The 22,951-nt window shown below is 46.3% G+C and overlaps 1 protein-coding gene and 1 long non-coding RNA gene across 7 annotated transcripts in view; one reads left to right on the top strand and one right to left on the bottom strand.

The window, feature by feature from the left end:
* The window catches only part of Wdr48 (WD repeat domain 48), a 31,692-nt gene extending 25,024 nt beyond the window's left edge, over window positions 1-6,668 (bottom strand). Inside the window, exon 1 of one of the 2 annotated variants that reach the window (NM_026236.3) lies at window positions 6,606-6,668. In NM_026236.3, coding sequence (NP_080512.1) covers window positions 6,606-6,653 — 48 coding nt within the window. In that variant the 5' untranslated portion in view covers window positions 6,654-6,668. Of the gene's footprint in view, window positions 1-6,246; window positions 6,426-6,605 lie in introns of those variants that run through there. The other variant, XM_006512246.3, reaches the window with a different exon arrangement.
* Gm2449 lies at window positions 6,651-18,617 on the top strand. Of its 5 annotated transcripts, XR_003948273.1 has the most exons (8): window positions 6,651-6,737; window positions 7,916-8,036; window positions 8,377-8,495; window positions 12,961-13,029; window positions 13,946-14,173; window positions 14,304-14,450; window positions 16,711-16,961; window positions 18,197-18,617. It is a non-coding gene; the product is annotated as a predicted gene 2449 (long non-coding RNA). The 5 variants fall into 5 exon arrangements; XR_871350.2 differs by having other exon boundaries at window positions 13,946-14,450; XR_871349.1 differs by lacking the exons at window positions 14,304-14,450; window positions 16,711-16,961; window positions 18,197-18,617 and having other exon boundaries at window positions 13,950-13,988.
* The last annotated feature ends 4,334 nt before the right edge of the window (window positions 18,618-22,951 follow it).

Here is a 22,951-nt window from a genome sequence, read left to right as displayed (position 1 = left end):
GCATGACAAAGAAAAACAAAGATGGATGTCTGTGTACAAAGCTCCTTTAGTTCCTTCAGTATAGCACTTACTGTCACCACCAAACTCCACACCTTCAGTGTCTATCAACGAGGCCAAATTTGTGTTCTCTCCTGACACCTTACCTAGGTTGGATACCTAGGCTATCCCCAAGCTTTTAGAATCTTGTGTTTTGACATTTCTGGATTTTTGTCCTTTGCTGTACATTTAGAAAGCACTTTTAATTTTAGAAGTTTTGGTGCTTCATGTCTGCAGATGAGGCCCGTGTAGATACTGTTTTCCTTGTTCTTGAGTGTCCATCTTTGGACAGTGGAATTTTCTAACTGACCCTTTGTCTTTTACACAACCCATTTTATCTCATTTATTTATTTATTTGGTTTTTCGAGACAGGGTTTCTCTGTATAGCCCTGGCTGTCCTGGAACTCACTTTGCAGACCAGGCTGTCCTCGAACTCAGAAATCCGCCTGCCTCTGCCTCCCAAGTGCTGGGATTAAAGGCATGCGCCACCACCGCCCGGCTTCTATTTATTTTTGAAGGGACCTCTTTTACTATTATTTGCCATCTAGCCCAGACAGGCCTGGAATCTTCTCTCTATAGCTCAGGATGGTCTTGAGTCCCTAACCCTGACACACCCAGCTTCTACTATTGTGTTTCCCAATAAATTATAGTACAACGAAAAGTAGACATACCTTTAAAAAAGATTTATTTATTTTATATATATGAGTACACTGTAGCTGTCTTCAGACACACCAGAAGAGGGCATCAGGTTCCATTACAGATGGTTATGAGCCACCATGTGGTTGCTGGGAATTGAACTCTGGACCTCAGGAAGAACAGTCAGTGCTCTTAACCACTGAGCCATCTCTCTAGCCCCTAGAAATATCTTTAATAAGGAAATGGCTACACTACCATATACTAGGCTGGAAAGATGGCTCAGGTAAAGATGCTTGCCACACAAGCCTGGAAATCTGAATCTGATCCTTGGAATCTATTTAGGATGGAAGTAGAGAACCCACTCACAAAGTTATCCTCTGATCTCTGCATGTACCACGGCATTTGATCCTCACTCTAACAATAATAATAACAAAGATTTAGAAAATTTACTCTACAGACATTTCTATGAGGTCATTAAAAGGAGAAGTAGAATTTATACAGTGATTGGTTCTTAAGTCAATTCACACTAAATTTTATTCAAGTCCAGCAGGATAAAATGTGCTTCTTGTTTCACAAGAGCAGAAGAAATACAAGGGCCTGTTGCAGAGCCCCAGTTCATACTATGAGATGTCCAGGACACTATATACCCCCAAGGTCTTTAGCCATGAACAAATGCTAGTCTTGTGTGTTGGCCTCCACTGTTCTCCGCCAGCCTGTGGAAGGGGAAGCAACAACAACCCCTGAATCAAGATAAGTGGGAACTATCCCAATAAACTCATTGTGGTTATTTAAAAAAAGATGTCTAGACACAGAAAGACAGAAACAAATCCAGAACTTAATGTGATTTATTTTTATTTTAATTATGGGTATATGTATGCATTTGTGCATGTGTGCACTGCCTATTGAGGTCAGAAGAGGCTACCAGAAGCAGGAGTTAGAGGTGGTTGTGAACTACCTGACATGGGTCCTAGGAACCAAGTAGAGTCTTCTGTAAGAGCAGTATGTGCTTAACTGCCGAGCCATCTCCCAGTCCCGGGATTTAATACTCTAAAAAGTTACTAAGTAAGTACCTACCAGTTGCCAGGTACAATTTTAAATGTAGAGGATTGTGGGTAGAAGAAGTCTTCCTGGGGTAGCGTTCTAGGGAAAGAGCTTAAATGAAAGGAACAGCAAGCCAAAAGAAACATGGGCAGACACATCTAATAAGTGAACAGTTACTTCCTTATAACTTCACTGTGACAGTTGGAAGGCAGAGTTGAAAACTCATGACTAGTCTCAACTGCCTGTAAAAGGGGCAGGCACAATGTGAGCTTTGTAAGGTATCAGGAAGCCAGGCCTTTAGTAAGAGACATATATTTTGTAAGAGCCAATTAAAGGGACTCCGACAGGAGAAAAATAACAGGGTAGCAGCCACCAGCAAGCATAGTGCAGGCCCTATCTGACTCAGTTCTGTGGAGACCCCTCCTTTAGCACCTGGGACCTAAATGTCCTCAGGGTCATTGGCAGTCACTGCCGAGAAAATCAGAGAGAAAGATTTCTTTCTCTGACCACTTAAAATTACTTTGTGGTTTGCATATGAAGTCATGGCTTTCCTTAAACCAACTTCATCTCTGCATCCAGGCTGGGCTCTAGTGTACCCGCTGCAAAGGGTCTCACAGGCTCAAACTGACCAATTGCCAGGTTTGTACTCTTTAGTAGAGACTAGGATAGAGCATGCTTCCAAGCTCACTGCAGTTGCTGGTCAACTCAGTTCCTGTGACTGTGGGCTATAGTCCTTTCATAACTGCCTGTCAAAGTTCCATCTTTGCTCCTAACTACTGCCTGCTCTTAAAAAAAAAAAAAAAACTTTCTATATGTGATACATATCTGTTACTGTCTTCAGACACACCAAAAGAGGGCATCAGATCCGATTATAGATAGTTGTGAACCATCATGTGGGTGCTGGGGATTGAACTCAGGACCTCCAAAAAAAAGCAGTAAGTGTTCTTCACTGTTGAGCTATCTCTCCAGACCAGCTGCCTTCATTCTTTCTCATGCTTTTTCCATGGCAGCCCCTTCTGCACACCACCACAACACAACAATTTTCATATAAAAATGTCTATGGGTATCTTATAGAATAAAAACAAAACTTACTTTTATAAAAGAGAGGACCAGACAAGGTCATGCATGCCTTTACACCCAACTCTTGGGAGACAGGGACAGGAGTGAGCTCTAAGAAAGACAGGGTATGTAGAGAGACTGAATCTTAAAAAAAAAAAAAAAAAAAACAAAAACAAAAACCGAAAGCAAACAAAAGAGGAAAGGGGGTGGGTTGGTGCGCAGAGGCACTTGGTACCAACCCCAAAGACCTGAGAGCTCCATGCCTCGACCTGCGAGGTGGAAGGGAGAACCAACTCCTATAAGCTCTTCTCCAAGTGGCTCCCCCACCCCCAAGAGGAACGTCAAAGCATTCTAACCTCACAAAGGGAATACAGGGCAAACTCAGGCTCTTCGAGGCTGAACACTAGGTCATTTCTACCTGGGTATCTGAAAGACACCAGAATGAGACCTCCATGTTTTCTGAGTCTTCTCGCCTCAGCTGATGACTGCTCTTCAGGATTCTACAGTCTGTGGATTACTCTTCTCACACTGTGGCTGACTGAGAGCAGGCACACACTGGGACATCACTGAGGATGAAGGGGTTGCTGGGTGTGATGTGGTTCTCGAGTTCAGAGCCCACCACTGACTGCTCCTCACCTCACATACTTTACCACAGGACACGCAGGCCTCCCTCGTCCGGCCTGCAGCCACTTCTCTGACTGCATCTGCTACTCCTTTCTCTAACCCAGGTCTCTTTTCTGCTACACAAACAGGCCGCACTCCTACCTTAGGACATTTGCATTGGATATTCTCATTGAATGTTTGAAATCTAGATGGCTTCATGATTTTCGCCAAAGCCTTTCAAGTCACCATCTCAAGTAAGGCCTTCTCAGCCCAGAACAAAAATTCCACTTCTGCTTAGCATGGTGGCACAGGCCCTCAAGTCCAGCATGTGGGAAGGCAGAGGCAGGCCAGTCTCTGTGAGTTTCAGGCCAGGCAGATCACAGACACATATGTGATTTTTGTAGAAAATTTCTTTTAAAGACAAGGGTCTTACTACATAGCCCTAGGTGACCTAGAATGCAGCGTGTACATCAAGCCTGCCTCTGCTTCCTGAGTGCTAGAATTAGAATGTGCCACTATGAAAAGCTAGAACACATTTTTAAAGTAAGGGACTGTGGGCTCAAGGAGCTGCCTTTAAGTTTGGCAAAGCAAGACACAAAGTGGTAAACGCTATGGCTCTGTTTGAAGTAAAAATTCACATCAGATAGCAAACTAGAGAAGCACAGGAATAACTCTCATCCACTGTCAATTCTGCCCTTAAAGGAAACTTCTATCTAGAGAGGTTTTGATTGTTATGGCTTGGAAGGTACTATTACATCTAGTGGGCAGAAGTCAGGGGATCCTAAACAACTTAAAACACACACGGCAGCGTCCTCACCTCCTGCAGGGAAGACCGAGTTACCCTAATGTATAAAGAGTGAGCAGGCTGAAGTGACACAGGACACTACACAGTTGCTGTTCTTGAGACATCGAAGAACAACTACAATTTATACTTTTGCACCATTTGTAAGTTCTTGCAATGTGCATGCGTGCATCCCTTCTGTGCAATAGGAGATGAAATCAGTCTCCGAGGCTTCTAGCATTGCTCTGTACCTACTGGACAAATCCTAAACCTTCTCTTAGCAGGCTAGTTTCAGATTTTGATAGGAAATAGTGTCCAATCACAATTGGTTTGCTGTTGAACAAAGTGCTAAACACCAAATTCTACCTTCATCCTCTGGCCAGCTGAGTGTGGAATCAGCTTCTCCCTAGGTCTATACGCACCAGCCGACATCTAGCCTATTTAAACACTTTTTTGGCACCTGATGTGATTTTCTTCTCTACTCTTCTCTGTTGTGTGTGTTGTTTTAAAAAATGTTTTTAAAAGATGCTAAGGACAGAGCCTTGTGAGAGGCAGGCACGTGCTCTACACTGAGGTGTATTCCCCCAGAGTCAAGGATAACTTGGAGCCAGTTTTCACTGTCCACTTTGTGGGTCCCAGGAATCAAACTCAAGTCTTCAGGCTTGGCAGCAAGCACACCTCCCCTCCAAGCCATCTTGCAAGCCCATGTCTTTTAAGTCTTTACCCCAAACTGAACGAACTGATAATCCTTACTCTATCAAGAACCACCGTCCTAGTGTGTGGAACTGGACTAAGTTACAACTTAGTTGAAATCAGTGTTTTCACCCCCTTGGCCTGGAGGCTGGGGCTACTTCAGTGCCATCAATGCCATTTGGAAGGAAAGCAGCACCTACCCAGGGAAAGCTAGGGGATTTTTACATTCTTGTCACCTCACTGATCCTGTAAAGTATTTATTACTTGTTAGTGAGCGTGTGAGTGCGTGAGCGCCTGTGTGAGTGTGGTGCACAGGGGCATAAGCACATAGGGACACATGCATGTGGAGGCTACAGGGTGACCTGGGTGCCTTCCCTCATTGCTCACTCTCCACCCTGTTTCTTTCATGGGACCTGGAGTTTATCAATCAGCAGGACTAGACAGCCATCAAGCTTCAGGGACACTCCATTTTCTGCCTCCCTAGAGCTGAGATTTCAAGTGCCAACCCACATGCCAGGCGTCTTTTCAAGTGAGGGGATAGAGATGTTTACGTGGACGCAGATATTCAGATCCTCATGTTTGTGCTACAGGCCTTCCACCAGACTGACCATCTCCCAGTCAGCCCAATTCTAACCATTAAACAACCATTAGTGAGCACACAGGGCCAACAAATGGAAGTCAGTACTATAAAGAGGACACTCATTCAGAAAATGCCACAGCTTTCCAGCCTTATGCTGGGGTTACTCACCTTTGGCCCTCCCTTCTGAACACTGAGTTCAATCCGTGGAGTGTTTACTGACTGCTAAACCCTTTTAGTCTCTTCTCCTCTGTGCGGCAAGTCTATGCACTCAGTCCACTTTAATGACTGAATGCATTTTTTTTTTTAAGGCAGTGTGTCTCGTGTAGCCCAGACTGATTGATCTCAAACTTGGTAGGTACTGGAGGATGACCTTGAATTTCCGATTCCCCTGTCGTCACCACAGAAACACACACACACAAGCAGCGCTAGAAGTACAGGCGGGTACCAAGCATGCCTGGTTTTATGTGGAGCAGGGGGTTTGAACCTTGCTCAGGACAGGAAGGGCTCTGCTAAACGAGCTTTATCCCCAGCACACAAGGCAGCAAGCAAAACTCAAACGTACACCAAACCAACGTGATTTGGGGAAACCCAAAGCACCCACGGTGCGGGTCAGCGAGCTCATCACTGGAGATTCCGACGTTAGGGAGATGAGGACTAAAAAGGAAGCCCGGAAGATGCATAGTGAGGACGGTGGAGGGCGGAGGCAAAGCCCATCGCTAAGGAAGGGACACTGTCATTTCCTCCAGCACAGCGCTCCCACGTGCGACCCGGACCCGCCACGCCCCCGCAAGGCCCCTCGCTTCCCGGCCTCACCCACCCGCGGGCGCCGCGAGGCCTCCGCCGCCGGGTCGCGGCTGTTCCGGAGGAAGGCGGCCGAGAGCAGAGGCAGGTGAGCGGGCAGCAGGCCCATGGCGCCGCCGCAGGCCCGGTGTCCCGGGACGGCGGTTCGCCGGGACGGCGGTTCCCCGCGACCGCTCGCGAGGCCCGCGCGCCCAGTCCGCCCGCCGCCACCTCAGGCCGTTGGCGCCCCGGCCCCACCCCTCGCGCCGCTGCGCCCCGCCCCGCCATCCTCCGGCTGTCGAACCCGGCCAGCCGCGGCCCGAGGCATCCGCCCGCCCGCGGGGGTACCAGAGCCGACGGCAGTGTCGCCAAGGCCGCGGAGCCGGGCCGCCATACCTGCACTTTCCTCCGCCCGGCTGTGTTCTGCCGGTGATGGGCCGCCATCTTGCATGTTGACACTCCGACGTCACTTCCGGGAGAGTTGAAGCGCCAGCGGATGTCCCGCCCTACTCTGTGGTTGGGTAGAAGGTAGGTAGGGCGTAGGCTTTCCGGGCTGGTTGCGAGGGGAGGCGCTGGCGGAGAAATAGCAGCGTGTGGGCGGGAACGCTCTTGGAACCAGGGCTTGGGGGCCCGTACTGGTCTACCTCTGTGCAGCTAAGCCCCAGGGCCGTCCCAGCGCCTGCATGCAGAGAGAAAGCGCTCAAGAGAGTCGTGCTTAAGTCGTGCCCCAGCCACTTAAGCCAGTGCTTAGCAACTGGACCACGTCTCTAACTCCATATTTATAGGTTTTAAAAATAATAATAATAAAATGTTGTTGTCATTTAGTTATTTTGAGGCATGGTCTCGCTGTGTAGTCCTGGCTGTTCTCAAACACCAGCGGAGAGGACAACTTGTGGTAGTCTTCTTCTTCCACTATGTGGGCCTTGAGATTCTAACTCAGGCTTGGCAGTAGGCACCTTTATCCAGTGATTCATCTCACCAGCCCCCTCAGGATCTTACCCAGACTCTCAGAATTACAGACGTGTGCCTGTACAGCTATAATATGGATCTTAGGATGTTAAGTGAGATAATGTTCGCATAGGCCCTGCTAACTTGACAATATATTTTAAATGATCGTTTTGGCAAAAACATGACCAAAGTACTATAACCCCTATGGAAACCCACTACCTTTATAAACTAATTAAAAAATACAAAGGGGCTGGAGAGATGGCTGAGAAGTTGAGAGCACTTGCAGAGGACCTGGGTTTGGTTCCCAGCATTCACCTGGGAGTTCATGAGCTGCAATAAACTCCAGTCCCACACGCCCCCTTTCGGACGCAGGTAGAACACTCTCCCAAAATAGAAGTAAATCTAAAATACAGAATTTCAAAGAGATACACTTGCATGGATGGAAAATGATTCCCCCCAAAAGACATGCATTATTAGATGAAAATCTCAATGCCAGGCATGGGATAGCTTTCTATGACATGGTCAGGGAAGACCCAGAAGCCCCTAAAACAATACAGGCTATAGCTGTTGCACTTGGTTGCCCACCGAAACTAAGTAGTAAGACACTATTGCTGGAGACACTGTATACTTTGGTAGCTGGACACAGAGACATCAAAGTGCACTGACCCAAAAACTTGTCAGTGATGACTCTGTGATGACTGGCTTCTCTGTGATGACTCTGTGATGACTGGCTTCTCTGTGATGACTGGCTTTCATAGGTGCTGTGAATCCTGCCAGGGAAAAAGAAGCATCCGTGATAAACCAGCCGACCACCTTGCCAGGCAAGATGTGCCCGCTGCTGTAGGGTTATGAGGGCAACCAATTACTTTTGGATTTGAGGTCTGTTCTACTGGAAGGAATTCCAGCTTGGTACTGTAACCTGGTCCTGTAAATCCCATGGCTCGGGGCATCACGGCCACAGGGAGGAACCTGTTACTGTGGTTTTGCTAAATTACATGTTATCAGACTTCTTTCTAGAAATTTATATGTATATCCACAAATCCGTACTGTCCTCAGCCACAGCCAGAGGCACTTTCTGTAGCAAGCAGCAGTTGATGCAGAGACTGAAAATGCTGAGACTAAGTGACTGTTGGGTGTCTCGGGGAACTCTGAAAAAAAAATGGCAGAAAGGATGTAAGAGCTGAGAAATGGGCAGAGCCTGTGGAATACTGTCTTTCAGATGGTACAGCCATTGCCCCATGTGCTGCTATGGTTATCTGCAGAAGACCTGTAAATATTCCAACACGCGGCACTGAATGAACTCTGGGTTCTTAACACTGAAAAGGAGAGGACATGAGGGTAAGATGTGTGGAGGGTTCCTAGAGGAGTTGGGGAAGGACATAGGGGTTCCTGGAGGGAGTAGGAGGGGTTTCTTGGGGATAAAAGAAGAGCTGAGTTGGGGGTTGCACATGGCCAAGGTGTATTGTTTACACATATGAAATTGCCTAAGGGTAAATGAAAGACACTGTGTTAAAATGGTCATATAGTGTTTAGCATGCTTGACGGGTAGTAAGCTCACAATAAAAATTACTGCCTCTCAGAATGAGATGGGCCGCTGATGTAGATCAGTGGTAACTAGTTAGTACACTTCAGGCCCAGGTTCATAACAAATAAACACATAGTAAAATAAAAGTACAAAACCAGGCAGAGCCTTGGTTTACAGCAACCACTTTCTATAAGAGATTAGTGTGTAGTTTGGATATTTAAAAAATGGTGTGATGGGGAGCTGGAAAGATGGCTCAGAGGTTAACAGCACTGGTTTAGTTCCTAGCACCCACATGGCAGCTCACAGCTGTCTATAACTTTAGTCCCTGGGGGTCCAACACCCTCTTCTGGCATGCTCAGCTACTGCACATATGTGATTTGTAGATATACATACAGGCGAAATACACATAAAATAAAAAAAGGAAAAAAGCCGATGTGGTGATTTCAATGAGCAATGTCCCCATAGCCTTAGGTTTGTGAACACTTGGTCCTGGTGGCAGTGCTGTTAGGGGAAATGGTGTGGCCCCGCCAAAATGTTGCTGTACATCACGTGATCCCTGCCACAAAGGACTCTTAGTCCTCTGGAACCAAAAGCAAAAATAATTTCTTCCAGAACAGAAAAGTAACTAGCACTGGTGGGTTGTTTGTTTGTTTGTTTGTTTGTTTTAGAATAGCACTCCAGTACCCATTTAGCTAAATAGTTTAGTACAAGCTCATCCTGGCTATTATCAGATTCACAGAGAATAAAAAACAGTCTTCTAGTAAGTAAGATACAATGATGCATGATAGGCTGTGAGATGGTTTGCACTGGAGAGTGATGTACCGGCTGGGTGGTGGTGGCACACGCCTTTAATCTCAGCACTTGGGAGGCAGAGCACTTGGGAGGCAGAGGCAGATGGATCTCTGAGTTTGAGGCCAGCCTGGACTACAGAGTGAGTTGCAAGACAGCCAGGGCTACACAGAGAAACCCTGTCTCAAAAACCCAAACCCCAAACCAAGCAAAGCAAGTTGCACAAGCAATTTCAGTAATGTAGTATGAATCCAAACTTGAGACTTCAGAGTTTCTGAGTTTCTGAAATAAAATTCATACCCACTACAATTTGGTTTTTGACTAGCATTTGTGGAAGCTTCAGCCAGTTCAACTTCTGTACACTACATGAAAAGCACATTTGTGGTACTGCTTTAATTTGATTTAACTTATTTTGTTTGTGTATGTATATATGAATACATATACCACGACCAAGGCAACTCTAACAGCAAGTATTTAACTGGGGCTGGCTTAAAGTTTCAGAGGTTTAGTCCATTATCCTCATGGCAGGGAATGTGGTGGCACACAAGCCAACATGGTGCTGGAGAAGGAGCTGAGAGTTCTATATCCAGGGCTACAGGCAGCAGGAAGAGAGAGCCACTGGGCCTGGCTTGAGCATTTGAAAACCCAAAGCTCACCCACAGTGACACACTTCCTCCAACAAGGCCACACCTACTAATTCTTCCTAAATAATGCCACTCCCTGTGACTAAGCTTTCAAATATATGAGCCTATGGGGGACATTTTTATTCAAACCATCACAACACCTGATCCCCTGGAGGTGGAGTTACTGGCAGTTGTAAGCTGCTTATCATGGGTGCTAGGAACTGAGCCCTGGTCCTCTGCAAGAACAGCAAAAGTTTAATCATGGAGACATCTATCTATCCTTGTGAAATGTCAGTTAGATTGTTATTTTGCTCACTTGGTAAATGCAGTGCCCCAGCCCTGCACTCTCTGTGGGTAGTTGGTTTTTCTCCAGAAAGTCTAAGATGATGCTGGAGAAGCTATGTCAAACATTGTATGATGTTTCATTTTTTCGGAGAGACCTGTTGTAAAGGCTGTCTTGGAAATTTCTCTCCCAAGTGATAAGAGGTCCAGGTGTTTATCAGCTAGCTCATTTCTGAACAGGCCAAGGAAGAAAACAGGTCTAGAAACACTCAGTGCTTTTCCACTGGAGGGCAGTAGAGATCCATTTACACTGCCCTGGCTGTCTGTGAGCCACCTTAGATTTTTTTGATAATTACTCCCCCACTGATGAAAAGTGACAATCAAGGTACCTTCACAAGAAACATTTCTGTCAAAATGACATAATAATTATGATGACAGGCTGTGTAAGAATAAAGCACAAATGCGTGCCTGTAAGATTAGTGGGTCCTGTAGCTATGGATTCAATCTACCCTAGATTAACAGTGTTTGAAAAAAATTAATCCTCTGCCAAATTATTTGTTAAACCAATTTTTGTTTTGTTTTGTTTGTCAAGACAGGGTTTCTCTGTGTAGCCCTGGTTCTCCAGGAACTCATTCTGTAGACCAGGCTGGCTCCAAATTCAGAGATCCACCTGCCTGTGCCTCTCAAGTGCTGGGATTAAAGGTATGTGTGCCACCACCAGCTGGCAGATGCAACAGTTTTACCTAGTGTTTACATTTTGTTAAAATGCTCTAGGTGTAACCTAGAGATGGTTTAGAGTGTCTGGATGCTGTGTATCCATTTCATGGAAATTCCACACTGTTTTATACAAGATCCTTGAAAAATCCCAGAATTTTGGTACCCAAGAATCTTGAAACTAGTCACCATGGATACAAGGGATAACTTGATAATTTACCAAGTAACCAAAATGAAAATAATATGATAAGTATGCTGCAAATGTTCCTTTTTTGGCGGTATGGTTTTTACACAGGACTTGAATGGGCTGAGATTTTCTGAAGTTTACTACCCAAAAGTGTCTTGGATATGAGTTTTACCCCACATACGTGAATGTGGCCCAGTGGATGCCCCATCAGGTTATTAAAATGAAGTGTAATTCTGGACCATCACGATAGCTTAGCAGGTGAAGGCGCTTGCTACCAAGCTTGATGACCGGAAGTCATGGCGGCGGAAGGAAAGGAGTGATTCCTAAAAGTTGTCCTTTGACCTACACACCTGTGCTGTGGCATACTTGTGCCTCTGTCCCAGAAGTCAGAAGAAAATTTTAAAAATCAAATTAAGTAAACTTTTGAGCTCCCACCTAATGAAAACGATGGCATCCTCGTGCCCAGTCGTAGTTAACAGGCCTGTGGCTACGTCAGTCTCTTATAAGTCACACATCAATCTTAGACTCACACTGAGGGGGGCGCACCTGAAATTCTGCAGCAACAGTGTTTAGAACCCAGTGTCTCAGAAATGTGGTCCCTCGGGAGTGACAGGCCAGTGGCCTTCTCTTCCATCTGGACTGGGCATCATGAGGGGCTGGGATCCCAGAGCCTGTGGTCTAAGAGCCCGTGGTCCACCCATCAGCAGCCTGGATGCGGTCTTTGGTGGTCATGGTGGTCACTTCTTTCAGAACCTCTCTACTTTCACTAAGTCCTCTTCTGGCCTCTAACGGGAGTTGAGTTGTTTTCTGTTTCCCCACCCAGTCAACTTTCTAATGTAAAATCTTCAATGATTTGGGCTTTGACTGAAGTCCAGATGAGAACCTATCCTTAGGAGCTCCTGCATTTTGCTGGACAACAAAATCCCCTCTGAGGCCAGCATGCTCTGTGGATTGACAGCCATCAGGGGAAGATGAGGAAGGAAGGAAAATTACAAGCAGAACTGAGACACTCTAATGCCTCAACAAATCACCCTTCCATAGATCCTGTTCCTAGTAATCTCCCAGCAGAAACCACAGGCATTCTTTATGCCTCTAAGCACCTTCAAACTGCATTCAAAACCTGGCCCACAAGTCTGGAAATCTCTCTTTGCTAATTTGTTGTACATGAATGCCCAAAGAAGCCTTTGAATGGTAAATGTGGTAGGAGGGGCAGTTTCCATGGCAACAATCCAAAGCATTCCCCCCCCCCCCCCACACACACACACTGCAAGCCAATTAGGTCTTCATTGCTGAGCTGCTGTGAATGAAAAGGTGAAGACAGGGTCCCTGTGCAGGGAGGAGGGGCTGTAAGAACTGAAGGTCTAAGCATCTGGAGCTGCTACATCCTGAACCCACTGGGCGGTGCTACCTGAGCTTTGGCCTCCACGGTTGCTCTGGACCACTTGGAGGAAATACACTCCTGTATACAAAAGAAACAGTTTCTTTAGTAATACAAAGAATGGTTACAAGCTAACAGAATACACTAAAACACAATAGAAAAAAAAAAAAAAAAACGAGCAAAGGGTACAAATAGGTATCTGACAGAAGAAGAGAAGAAATGGTGGAATTTGCATGGGAATGTCCGTAGTCTCATTCATAATGCAGAAAGTACATGTTGAAGGGAACACCACTTTTCTCCTACAGCTCGGAAAAGACCGGACCGTTTAATGAGATGCCGTGCTCAGGCGATGTTTATGCACTTGGAGTGCGAAGGTAAATCAATATAATGCCCAGGAAAGCAACTGAGCAGTTCCTTTTCTAGCAGTTCATCCTCTGGGTGTGCTTACAGTCATTACGGGGAAAGGGTATTCATTGAAGCATTGTTGGATGAAATGTTGGGGACAGATTAAAGGAATGATTGACAGGTCCATCAAGATGCACGTAGCCAGTGCTACTGCCACGCATCATAGGTGCAGTTGAAGGAGTGATATCCGATGGACTGTCTCCTGTCTCAGTTTGATCTGGGGTAGAAGTGGGATTAGTCACTTTTCTGACAGGACCCAGGCATGGTGGCATGTGCCTTTTTATCTCAGCAGTTGGGAGGAGAACATTGGCAGTTGTCTGGGAGTTCGAGGCCAGCACTGTCTACAGAGTTCTGAGAGGGCAACACAGAGAGACCCTGTCTCAAAATCCAACCCCCCGATCCTGACAAAAGCATCTTGAGGGCAGAATGCTTTATTCTGGCTCACAGCTCGAGTAGTACCGGTACAGTCCTTGTGGCAGATAAATGAGTGGCGGGAGCCTCAGGGCGCAGGTGACACACTGGGCCTGCAGTTACCATGCAGCTGGCTTTCTCTGCCTTTCAGGACCCAACCCACCCAAATTAGCCAAATCTGGATGCTTCTTCACTAACTCACTGGGAACAGATTGTGTGCCACAATTTTGGAGTTAGGTTTTGGTGTCCTGACTAGTTTTTATTTCAACTTGATACAAGCTAGGGTCATTAGAGAGGAGGGAGAATCAACTGAGAAAATGCCTCCATGAGATCTGGCGGTAAGGCATGTTCTTAGTGATCAGTGTGGGAAGCCCAGCCCACTGTGGGTGGAGCTATCTGTGGGTGGTGCTATCTGTGGGTGGTGCTATCTGTGGGTGGTGCTATCTGTGGGCTGATGGTTCTGATTTCTCTAAGAAAGCAGGCTCAGCAAGCCACCAGAACCAAGCCAGTAAGCAGCACCTCTCCATGGCCTCTGCATCAGCTTCTGCCTCCGGGTTCCTGTCCTACCTTGTTTGAGTTCTTGTCCTGACTTCTTCCATGATGGAAGACTCTGTGGAAGCTTAAATAAACCCTTTCCTCTCCGATTTATTTTTTGTTCATGATGTCTCATCACAGCACTGGAGACCCTGACTTGTACATTTGGTGAGGCTTTTCTGTAGACTAACTGTGTGGGAAGTACCCGGGAAGGGAGAGAGGCAGCCTGTAGCTGTGCCAAGTCTCCTGGAGAGGAACATTTGGGGAGATGGCTCAGTGGGAAGTGCTTGCCTTGCAGGTATGAAGACCAGAATTTGATTCCCAGAACCTGCATTTCAAAAGGCCACACATCTGGGCCTCCTCCCACCCCCCCCCCAGATGGCTCAGCAAGTTGGAACACTTGACACCATGCCTGACAAACAGGTTGATTCCCAGGACCCACAAGGTAAAAGGAGAGAACCAACTTCTACAGGCTGCCTTTTATCTCTCTCTTTCCCAAACTCCACCCCACCTTATGTGTGGAACACACATGGCAGGAAGAGCTCACTCCCAAAAGTTGTCCTCTGTACACACACACACACACACACACACACACACCAGAGAGGGGGGGCGTGGTTTCCAACACAATTGTAACACTTGGCAGATAGAGGCAGGAGGATCTGCAGTGTAAGGTCATCCTTGGCCGCAGTGTAAGGTCATCCTTGGCCGCAGTGTAAGGTCATCCTTGGCTGCAGTGTAAGGTCATCCTTGGCCGCAGTGTAAGGTCATCCTTGGCCACAGTGTAAGGTCATCCTTGGCTGCAGTGTAAGGTCATCCTTGGCCACAGTGTAAGGTCATCCTTGGCTGCAGTGTAAGGTCATCCTTGGCCACAGTGTAAGGTCATCCTTGGCTGCAGTGTAAGGTCATCCTTGGCCACAGTGTAAGGTCATCCTTGGCCGCAGTGTAAGGTCATCCTTGGCCGCAGTGTAAGGTCATCCTTGGCCGCAGTGTAAGGTCATCCTTGGCCGCAGTGTAAGGTCATCCTTGGCCGCAGTGTAAGGTCATCCTTGGCTGCAGTGTAAGGTCATCCTTGGCTACAGTGTAAGGTCATCCTTGGCCACAGTGTAAGGTCATCCTTGGCCGCAGTGTAAGGTCATCCTTGGCTGCAGTGTAAGGTCATCCTTGGCTACGATGTAAGTTCAAGGCCAGCCTGGGATTCATGACCCTTTCTCAAAAGAAAAGCAAACAAAGGAACACAACTTGAAAAGCCAAACCCAAAAGGAACCAAGGTCCTTTCCAGGGTGTTCCAGAGCAAAGCCCAGGGGTTCAGGAGCACAGAGGCCATTCAGTCTCGTGCCCTCAAGTAGGGCTCACAGCTGCCTCCTGCCTGTGTGTGAAGTTGCCAGGCAAATAAAGAGGCAGGAAAATAATCCCATAGTGAGGGCACACATTATTCTTTAGAAACCCAGACTGGACACAGATACTATAATTAAACGGAGATGCTAAAATAGTTACATTGTGAAAAGAGAGATGTGGAACACACAAGACAGCGAGCAGAAAGACAGCAGAACAAACCAGAGGAAAAGCATAGGGCAGCATAGTGCAGCAAAGGCTCCCACGCAGGGTGGGGGTGGTGGTGGGGTGGGGGTGGTGGTGGGGGTGGGGGTGGTGGGGGGGTGGGGGGGCAGGAGGGGGTTGGGGGAGAGGGAGAGATGTGAGAGAATGTCTGAGGGGCAGAGAGAAGACTCAGCAGGCAGAGCACTCCCTGCTCTTGCACAGAACCCACATCCAGTTCCCAGTAACAGGGCAGTTCATTACCACGGGTAACATCAGTTCCCGAGGACCCACGACCCTTTCCCAGTCTCCACAGCGATCACACTCACATACACGCAAGTCGCTGCTTCCCTGCGCATATCATTAAAAGTAAATCTTTTTTAAAAAAGTTGAAGATGGGTTGCTGAGGCAGGAGGATTGCAGGTGAGACCCTGTGTGAAAAAGCTAACGAATGACCATTTCACAAATTTGGTGGAAATGAGAACTTTATGAATTAAAGGCCTTCTAGAAATAGCCAAGTGTGCACAATGTGCACACGCGCACACACACGCATGCACACACAGAGAAACAATATGGAAGCATACCATAATTAAAACCAGTGATAGAGAAATCGTAAAAGCAGCTTTAAATTTCAGATACCTTGTTTTTAAAAATCATTTTCTGTGCTTCAACAATGTATGGGTGTGTTTGTACACGTGTGTGCTCGAGTGCAGGTGTACACCTGTTGCAGTGTGGATGTGGAGATCAGAGAACACCCTTGGGCATTGACCTTACCTTTCACCTTGTTTGAGACAAGTTCCTTGTTCCCTCCTTCCTACCACATTATGGCAGCTTCCAGGAATCCTGCCCCAGCCTCCCATCTCACTGTAGGAGGCCTGAGAGTACACATGCATACACACCACAGCTCCCAGCTTTCAAACACCTTGTTTGAAGTAATTCAAGTGGAAAACAAAAACAAAAACAAAAAACAGACTGGAGAGATGGTTCAGTGGTTAAGAGCACTGACTCTTCTTCCGAAAGTCCTGGGTTCAAATCCCAGCAACCACGTGGGATTTGAACCCTCAACCATTTGTAATGAGATCTGATGCCCTCTTCTGGGGTAATAAGAAAATATGGTTGTTTTAGGGCAGCATAAAATTACTGTACACAGGATGACTCAATATTTATTACAGTTCTGGAGGCTGAGAAGTTCAGAATGGAGGCTAACATCCTGATCCGATGCCTAAGAGGAAATGGAGGACTGGCTTCTGGTTGTTAGTCTGATGCTGTGGTCGTCAACACCAATTGTCACCACTGCAATGGGATCTACAGTCACCGAGATCTGCCTGCCTCTGCCTCCCAAGTGCTGGGATTAAAGGCATGCGCCACCTCTGCCCGGCTTGATGCATGTTTTTAAGGAAGTTTCTAGACTGCATTTATTGAGGTAGAATAATAATAATAATAATACCCTGAGTGTGAGCAGAGTCACCCCAGGGGCTGCCGCTCCAGAATGAGTGAGGAAAGAGCAGAGTAGAGTGACAGGTCCATCGCTTCTCTCAGCTCCCCTGCCCGTGTTTGCACTGTGGCCAGCCACCCACCACTGTGGCTCCCAGCCTTAGTTGATTCTACCCCAAATAAACCTTTAAGTTGCTTTTGCTGGGTGTTTTCTCACAGCGAGGGGAAGAGCAGCCAATACAGCTGCCGTCTCAGACTGCAGCTTTCCGAATACAGCAAGGCTCAGAGATTCCATTTCTTCAGAGCTGGGACCTGAGGAACACCTGCTTTCAAGTTTGCAGATCTCTGTATCATCACACAAGGGAGATGGCAGTGAGAGAAGAAACAAGCTCGCATGCGATTTTATTTAAATATTGATTTTATTTTTAACTGTATTTATGTGTGTGTACACACATGTGTGCATGGTGTAGTTTCCTTCTAAAAACAGAAGAGGGAGTCAGATGCCCTGGGGCTAGAGTTCTAGGTGGTTGCAACCCATCTGATGTGGGTGCTGGGAATTGAGCTTAGGTCCTCTATAAGAACAGTACCCATTCTTAACAGCTGAACTGTTTCCCCAGCCCCCTCCCCCCATTGTGTTTTTAAGGACACTGGTCCCATTCACAGTGGCTTTTCAATCATGTCCTAACTGCTTCCTCCAAAGCCTCACCATCTCCTGCTATCATATTGTTGTTTGTTATGAATTCAGTATTTAAACAGGGGAGACAAAAACTTCAGTCCTGTGGATGTGGCTCACTTGTAGAGCTCTTGCTTTGCATTAAAAAAAAAACAAAGCTAGACCAACTTAGCACCATTATCTGACATAGCAGACAGAACAAGGGAGGATATCCACCAGGCAGAAAGCAAACCTGGATTTGGATTAACACAAGAAGCAAAGAGCACCAGGGAATAGCTTGGTCAGTTCGTTTGTTCTTCCCTTCGTTTTAAGATTTACTTTGATGTACATTGGTGTTTCTGCTTGTATTTATGCCTTGGTGAGGGTGCCAAGGTCCCCTGAGTTAGACAGCTGTGAGCTGCCATGTGCATGTTGGGAACTGAACCCAGGTCCTCAGAAAGAGCAACCAGTGAGCCATCTCTCCAGCCCAAATAGGTGCTTTGTAGTGCATTACAGGCCCCTGAGCTGAAGCAGGGGCTTCAGGCTGCTCCTCATATTCCACCTTTCTCTAGGGACTGTCCTTGAACAGCTGAAGATGCCCTGCCAGGAAGACCTGGGAAGCATGTCTGCCTGCCCAGCTCAGGTCCGAGGTGGATTGTGTGTTACAAGCTTCCTGTTGGAGTTCCCCGGGGGATCAAGGTGAAGACAGGCTTCTCCAGGATCACATTGTGTGTGTGTGCCTGTAAGACTGAAGGGGGAAGGGAGAGCATGGGGTCTTTCATTCTTCTGTGTTCCGCCATTATCTCCAGCACAGGCTGGGGGTCTCCACAGCTGTAGTGTTGAAACAAATTCTGCACACGGGAAACTTGTGTGCCCTATACCTTTGAATTCCCTCTGGACCACACTTCAGCTGTTCTTTCTGCCAAGGCGATGGATCAGTAGCCTCTAATGATGTCATCTATTAAAGGCGGTTATCTCCAAGTGGCAGAATTACCGATGAATTGCCTTCATTTTGGCCCTTTGTTAAAAAGGAAGACAGTGTGCCCCCTCACCCCGTCTCATGCTCCTTGATGCGCGGTGCTAACTGTCACCTGGTATTTATTTTCGGGAACCCCTAATTGCAACTCATCAAGCATTTACCTCGCATTTACAAGTTCTCCTGCAGGTACATTTTTAGCTGTCCTCAGTAAGGCAACATAATTGCAGGAGAGACTATAGGGAAGAGCCAAAGAGAAAGTAACAAGCAACAGCAACAGCGATCATCACTTAAGCACAGCAACCTCAGAGAGCTGGGCAAGAGAAGACACGCTCTCCAGTGGGACACAGACCCAGGGAAGGAGCTCAGGCAGAAACCCACCCAGCACACCGAGTTCATTGTTTAATCTGTGCCTCTGAGCCCCAGTGAGCCCCGTTTTCCTTTTCCAAAGGGGTTTATTTCTATTTTGAGGATGAAAAAGTTGGTGTGGATCAGCTTACCCTGCCTTTGCTGTTCAGGCTATGAGCGGTTAAATTCACAGTAAAGTTTGGATTTAAGTTTAATCCCAGGAGCAGCCTCTTGCAGTTACTCTGCCCCACAGGAAGCAGAGACCAAGGGCTGTAGTCAGAAGACATGCTGATCGGGGACATACGTCACTCTACCGACCCTGCCATCTCCACTAACCGTGGGCACTCGAGTTCCTACCTGAGCAGTAGGGTTTTCCTTATTTCATGTCCTATCAAACACGCCCCTGCTTAAGAATCCATCATGTTCCCTGCATCACTACCTGCCGTCTGCCAAATACGATCTAAAAAGCCTACCTTCCCTATGATGGCAGTCTGTACATGAAAAATTAATCTCTTTTTAAAAGTCTTGGAATAAGCAAAAGAAAGTTGTAAGTATATATGTGCATGTATGGTATGTGGTGGTGTGAAGTCTCTGGGGTCCAAGGAGTGCAGTACATGGAATCATGGAATCCCCTGCAGCTGAGGTTACAGGTGGCTGGGAACCATCTGCGTTGGGTCTACAAAAATTAGCAAGTGCTCTTGACCACTGAGTCACCGCCCCCAACCCCAGCCCCGTGTAATCACTAAGCCACCCCACCCAGCCCCACCCCATGGTGGGATCGCTTGCCATCACCTTGTGTAGTGTTGGGGGATAGAAACCAGGCCCTTGTGCATGTTGGATGGGTGTTCTGCCACTAGGCTATATTCCTAGTCCACTCTACACTATTCTAATCCATTCTCCACATTCTGTTTGTCCGGATTGGGGTGGAGCCTACAAAAACACAAGTCACTTCACCTACAGAAGCTTAAAAATGAAAGCTTTATTTTCTGAGCATTCAGAGAGGAGGCCAGTTTGGAATCTGAACCGCATTTCCAAAGGGAGATTGTTCAACATTTATGGGATGGGGACACAAAGCAAAGGGAACAGATAGGCTGTTGCATTGACCAATTAATGTTGGTGACTGGGCCTCATCCAGGTCACCCGGTTTCAGGGTCCTCAAGTCAGCTTGTGCAGCCACATCCCTCCTGGACTCTGGTCTGGAATTGGGGAATGATAAGGAACAGAGGAGTGGGCAAGCTGCACAGAGTCAATGAAGTCACGACAGGCAGCACATTGATGGCTTGTGTGCCTTAGGTTAGATAACGGGATAACAGCATCTTCTCTTACACCCCTGGCTGGTTAACAAACATGAGCCATCTGAGGAAGCAGGAGAGGAGTGGAGTCTGGGAACAGGAAGTCTGTTTTGACCCTGACAGCAAGGTGGAACCTGTTCTGAGATGGCTGAGAACTCTGCCCTAACACCCCGCCCCCATCTTTATGTACCTGAACCAAATGTTTGATGTCCTGCCCCCTGCAGGGTTCCTTTTGACTTAGCATTTCAGCCTGTTAGGTGGGACAAGGGACAAAGTACTCTCTTCTGTAACTACATCCAGCTGACATTAGGACATTGGTCCTCGGGACCCAGGGAGGCTGAAAGGCTAGTCGAAGGCTGCAATGGGGCATTTATCAGAAGCAGCTGATTGGCTGATGCAGCTGGAAGACAGGGAACAATCACCTTGGCTGGACTGGTTTACAGCAGCTTTCAGCAAGTCCAGACAGAGCCCAGCAGCTGCAGTCCACAGGTGATGCCTGGGTGGAGTCTGTCAGCCAGGTGACAATCTGCAGAGATAATATAGACTAGGGACAGAAGTTAAGATTGTCCAGGAACTGGGGAAGGTGTGGAATCACAAGACCAAGGGGGAATCCCATTTTCAGGAACAGGCAGGCATAATTCATCTGGAGTTCACTTGATATGTGACTGGTAGATCCAAGCCTTACGGTTTTTTGATTATCTGAAGTTTATGTGAATTAATATATGTATGTTAATGTATATTAGTATTACCATTGTATCAAAATCCATATTTTAGAAACAGCAGATTAATGGGTGTCTGTAAGACAGCAGGAATACATTTATGCCTTTGAGACCTAGGAAAAGCTATAGATTTGGGTTACAAAGCAAGAACATTCTTCCCGGTCCAGAGGGCTAGAGATACACAATGAATGGAGATAATTTTAGCATGATGTGAAGTACCTCCAAGTCTATATTCAGAAGACAACCAAAGAATTTAAAACCTTGAGCACGTGACCGAGTTGGAAGCAGCCAGTGCTCCAGCAGCATACAAGGGCTCCATGGATCCATGCTAAAATTCCCAACTCTTGAGATCTTAATACAATCATAGCATGGGGGAGAAGGAGGAAACGTTTTCCATTTGCATGTATCTTAAATCAGTCTTACATCTCCACAACTTGTGTTTAATTTTTAAAGCATCTTTTTAGACCCTCCAGGCTTCAGAACTGCCATTACCAATCTTAAACCACTTTCTTAGACCTTCAAAGTTTCAGAACTCTTGTTTACCAACCTTAAAGCATTCTTGGATCCTCATAACTTAAGCCATCATGGCCTCAGAACTTATAGTAACTACTGTTTTTTTCCTATCCAACTATTCATCGAGAGACACAGGTGGTTGATCATGGGGAACAGCCATCTAATGAAGGAAGAGTGAAAACTGCTGGAATCTGCTTCTCTAACATGGAGCTGTGAGCAAGGCAAACCTGGTTTTTGTTTTTTAATATAAGAGACCTAGTAGTTTTTAACTAACTAATGAATTGCCTAATGAGCTAACATGGTAGTAGATTACCTTGCTGTAAGGAGCTAGTTGGCTGTTCTCTAGCTGTTACCTATAGTTTAGCTGTCAATATGATCAGAGACCCGAGGATAAATTGTAACCTAAATGGCCTATGTATCAATTAAAATGCCAGAGCCTAGTCCATGCTCCACTACCCAAACAGTTCTCCCAGGTCCCTGTGGTCTCTATGGCATCGAGAGCAGAGGCAGTCTTTGGCCATCAGGCCCAGAAGACGAGGAGGCTTTTCCTGTGGAGGAGAAGCATGGGAGTGACGGACCTCACCTTGTCTAAAGCACCGTGTGGCAATCAATTCTCCAGTGTCCTCTGATTGTCCACAGCTCAGGCCAGGCCCTGGCAGCAGGCAAGGCACTAGGCCAGTTATGCCCAGTGGTTATCATACCACAATCCAGGTGGTGAGCTTTGTGGCTGTGCCCATCTCTTCTTGGAGACCTTGGGGAATCACTGTTAGGGTTTGGGTATCTCTGTCCATCACGGTAAGTTTAAACAAATGAATGCCATATTCAGCAGATCTGACAGGTTTGAGGGCTGCTTCCTACCAAGCATATCTGAGCTAAACAATCTATGTCTGTCATGGTTATTTGTTGTAAACAATACCTTGCAAACAGAATAGGAGACCAAATAAAGCTTAAACTTGTAATTATATTAGTATTTATCATGAATATTTCAAATATTTCTGAACATATTAAAGGCTTTGATAATTTTTAAGGTTACTGTCAACCTGTATTTTTATTTTTTAAATTGTGCAAGTTTTCATGGGACCAGGACTTTAGGTTCCATAGTTCTGAACTGAAGCTCTTATAATATCAAAATAAAACTTTTTCATTTATAAGCATAGTTCATAAAGAGACTGGAAACTTTTCTGATCTTTATATGTGCATATCTTTATAAAATATGTAAGTTTTTGTATGATTAAATTTATAAAAAACGTACAGCTTATAAAAATCTAAAGCAGCATTATAGCTCAATAACAGCAAAAACAATGCTAAGCATATTTTTAACCTTTTTAATTGTGTAAACCTCTAAAATTTTAAGTTTAAAATCTCTCAATTGTGTTTTTGTAATATTAAAATACAGTACCTTTTTAAAAGTAAAGAGACAGAACATGAGCATAATTTTCAGAAGGCAAAACCAGGTTCTGACAGTATAAAAAGTTTAGC

This window comes from Mus musculus, chromosome 9 (genome assembly GCF_000001635.26).
Source record: "Mus musculus strain C57BL/6J chromosome 9, GRCm38.p6 C57BL/6J".
Lineage (NCBI taxonomy): Eukaryota > Metazoa > Chordata > Mammalia > Rodentia > Muridae > Mus > Mus musculus.
The sequence above is the reverse complement of the archived record's forward strand: the minus strand, read 5'-3'. Positions and strand labels throughout refer to the sequence as shown.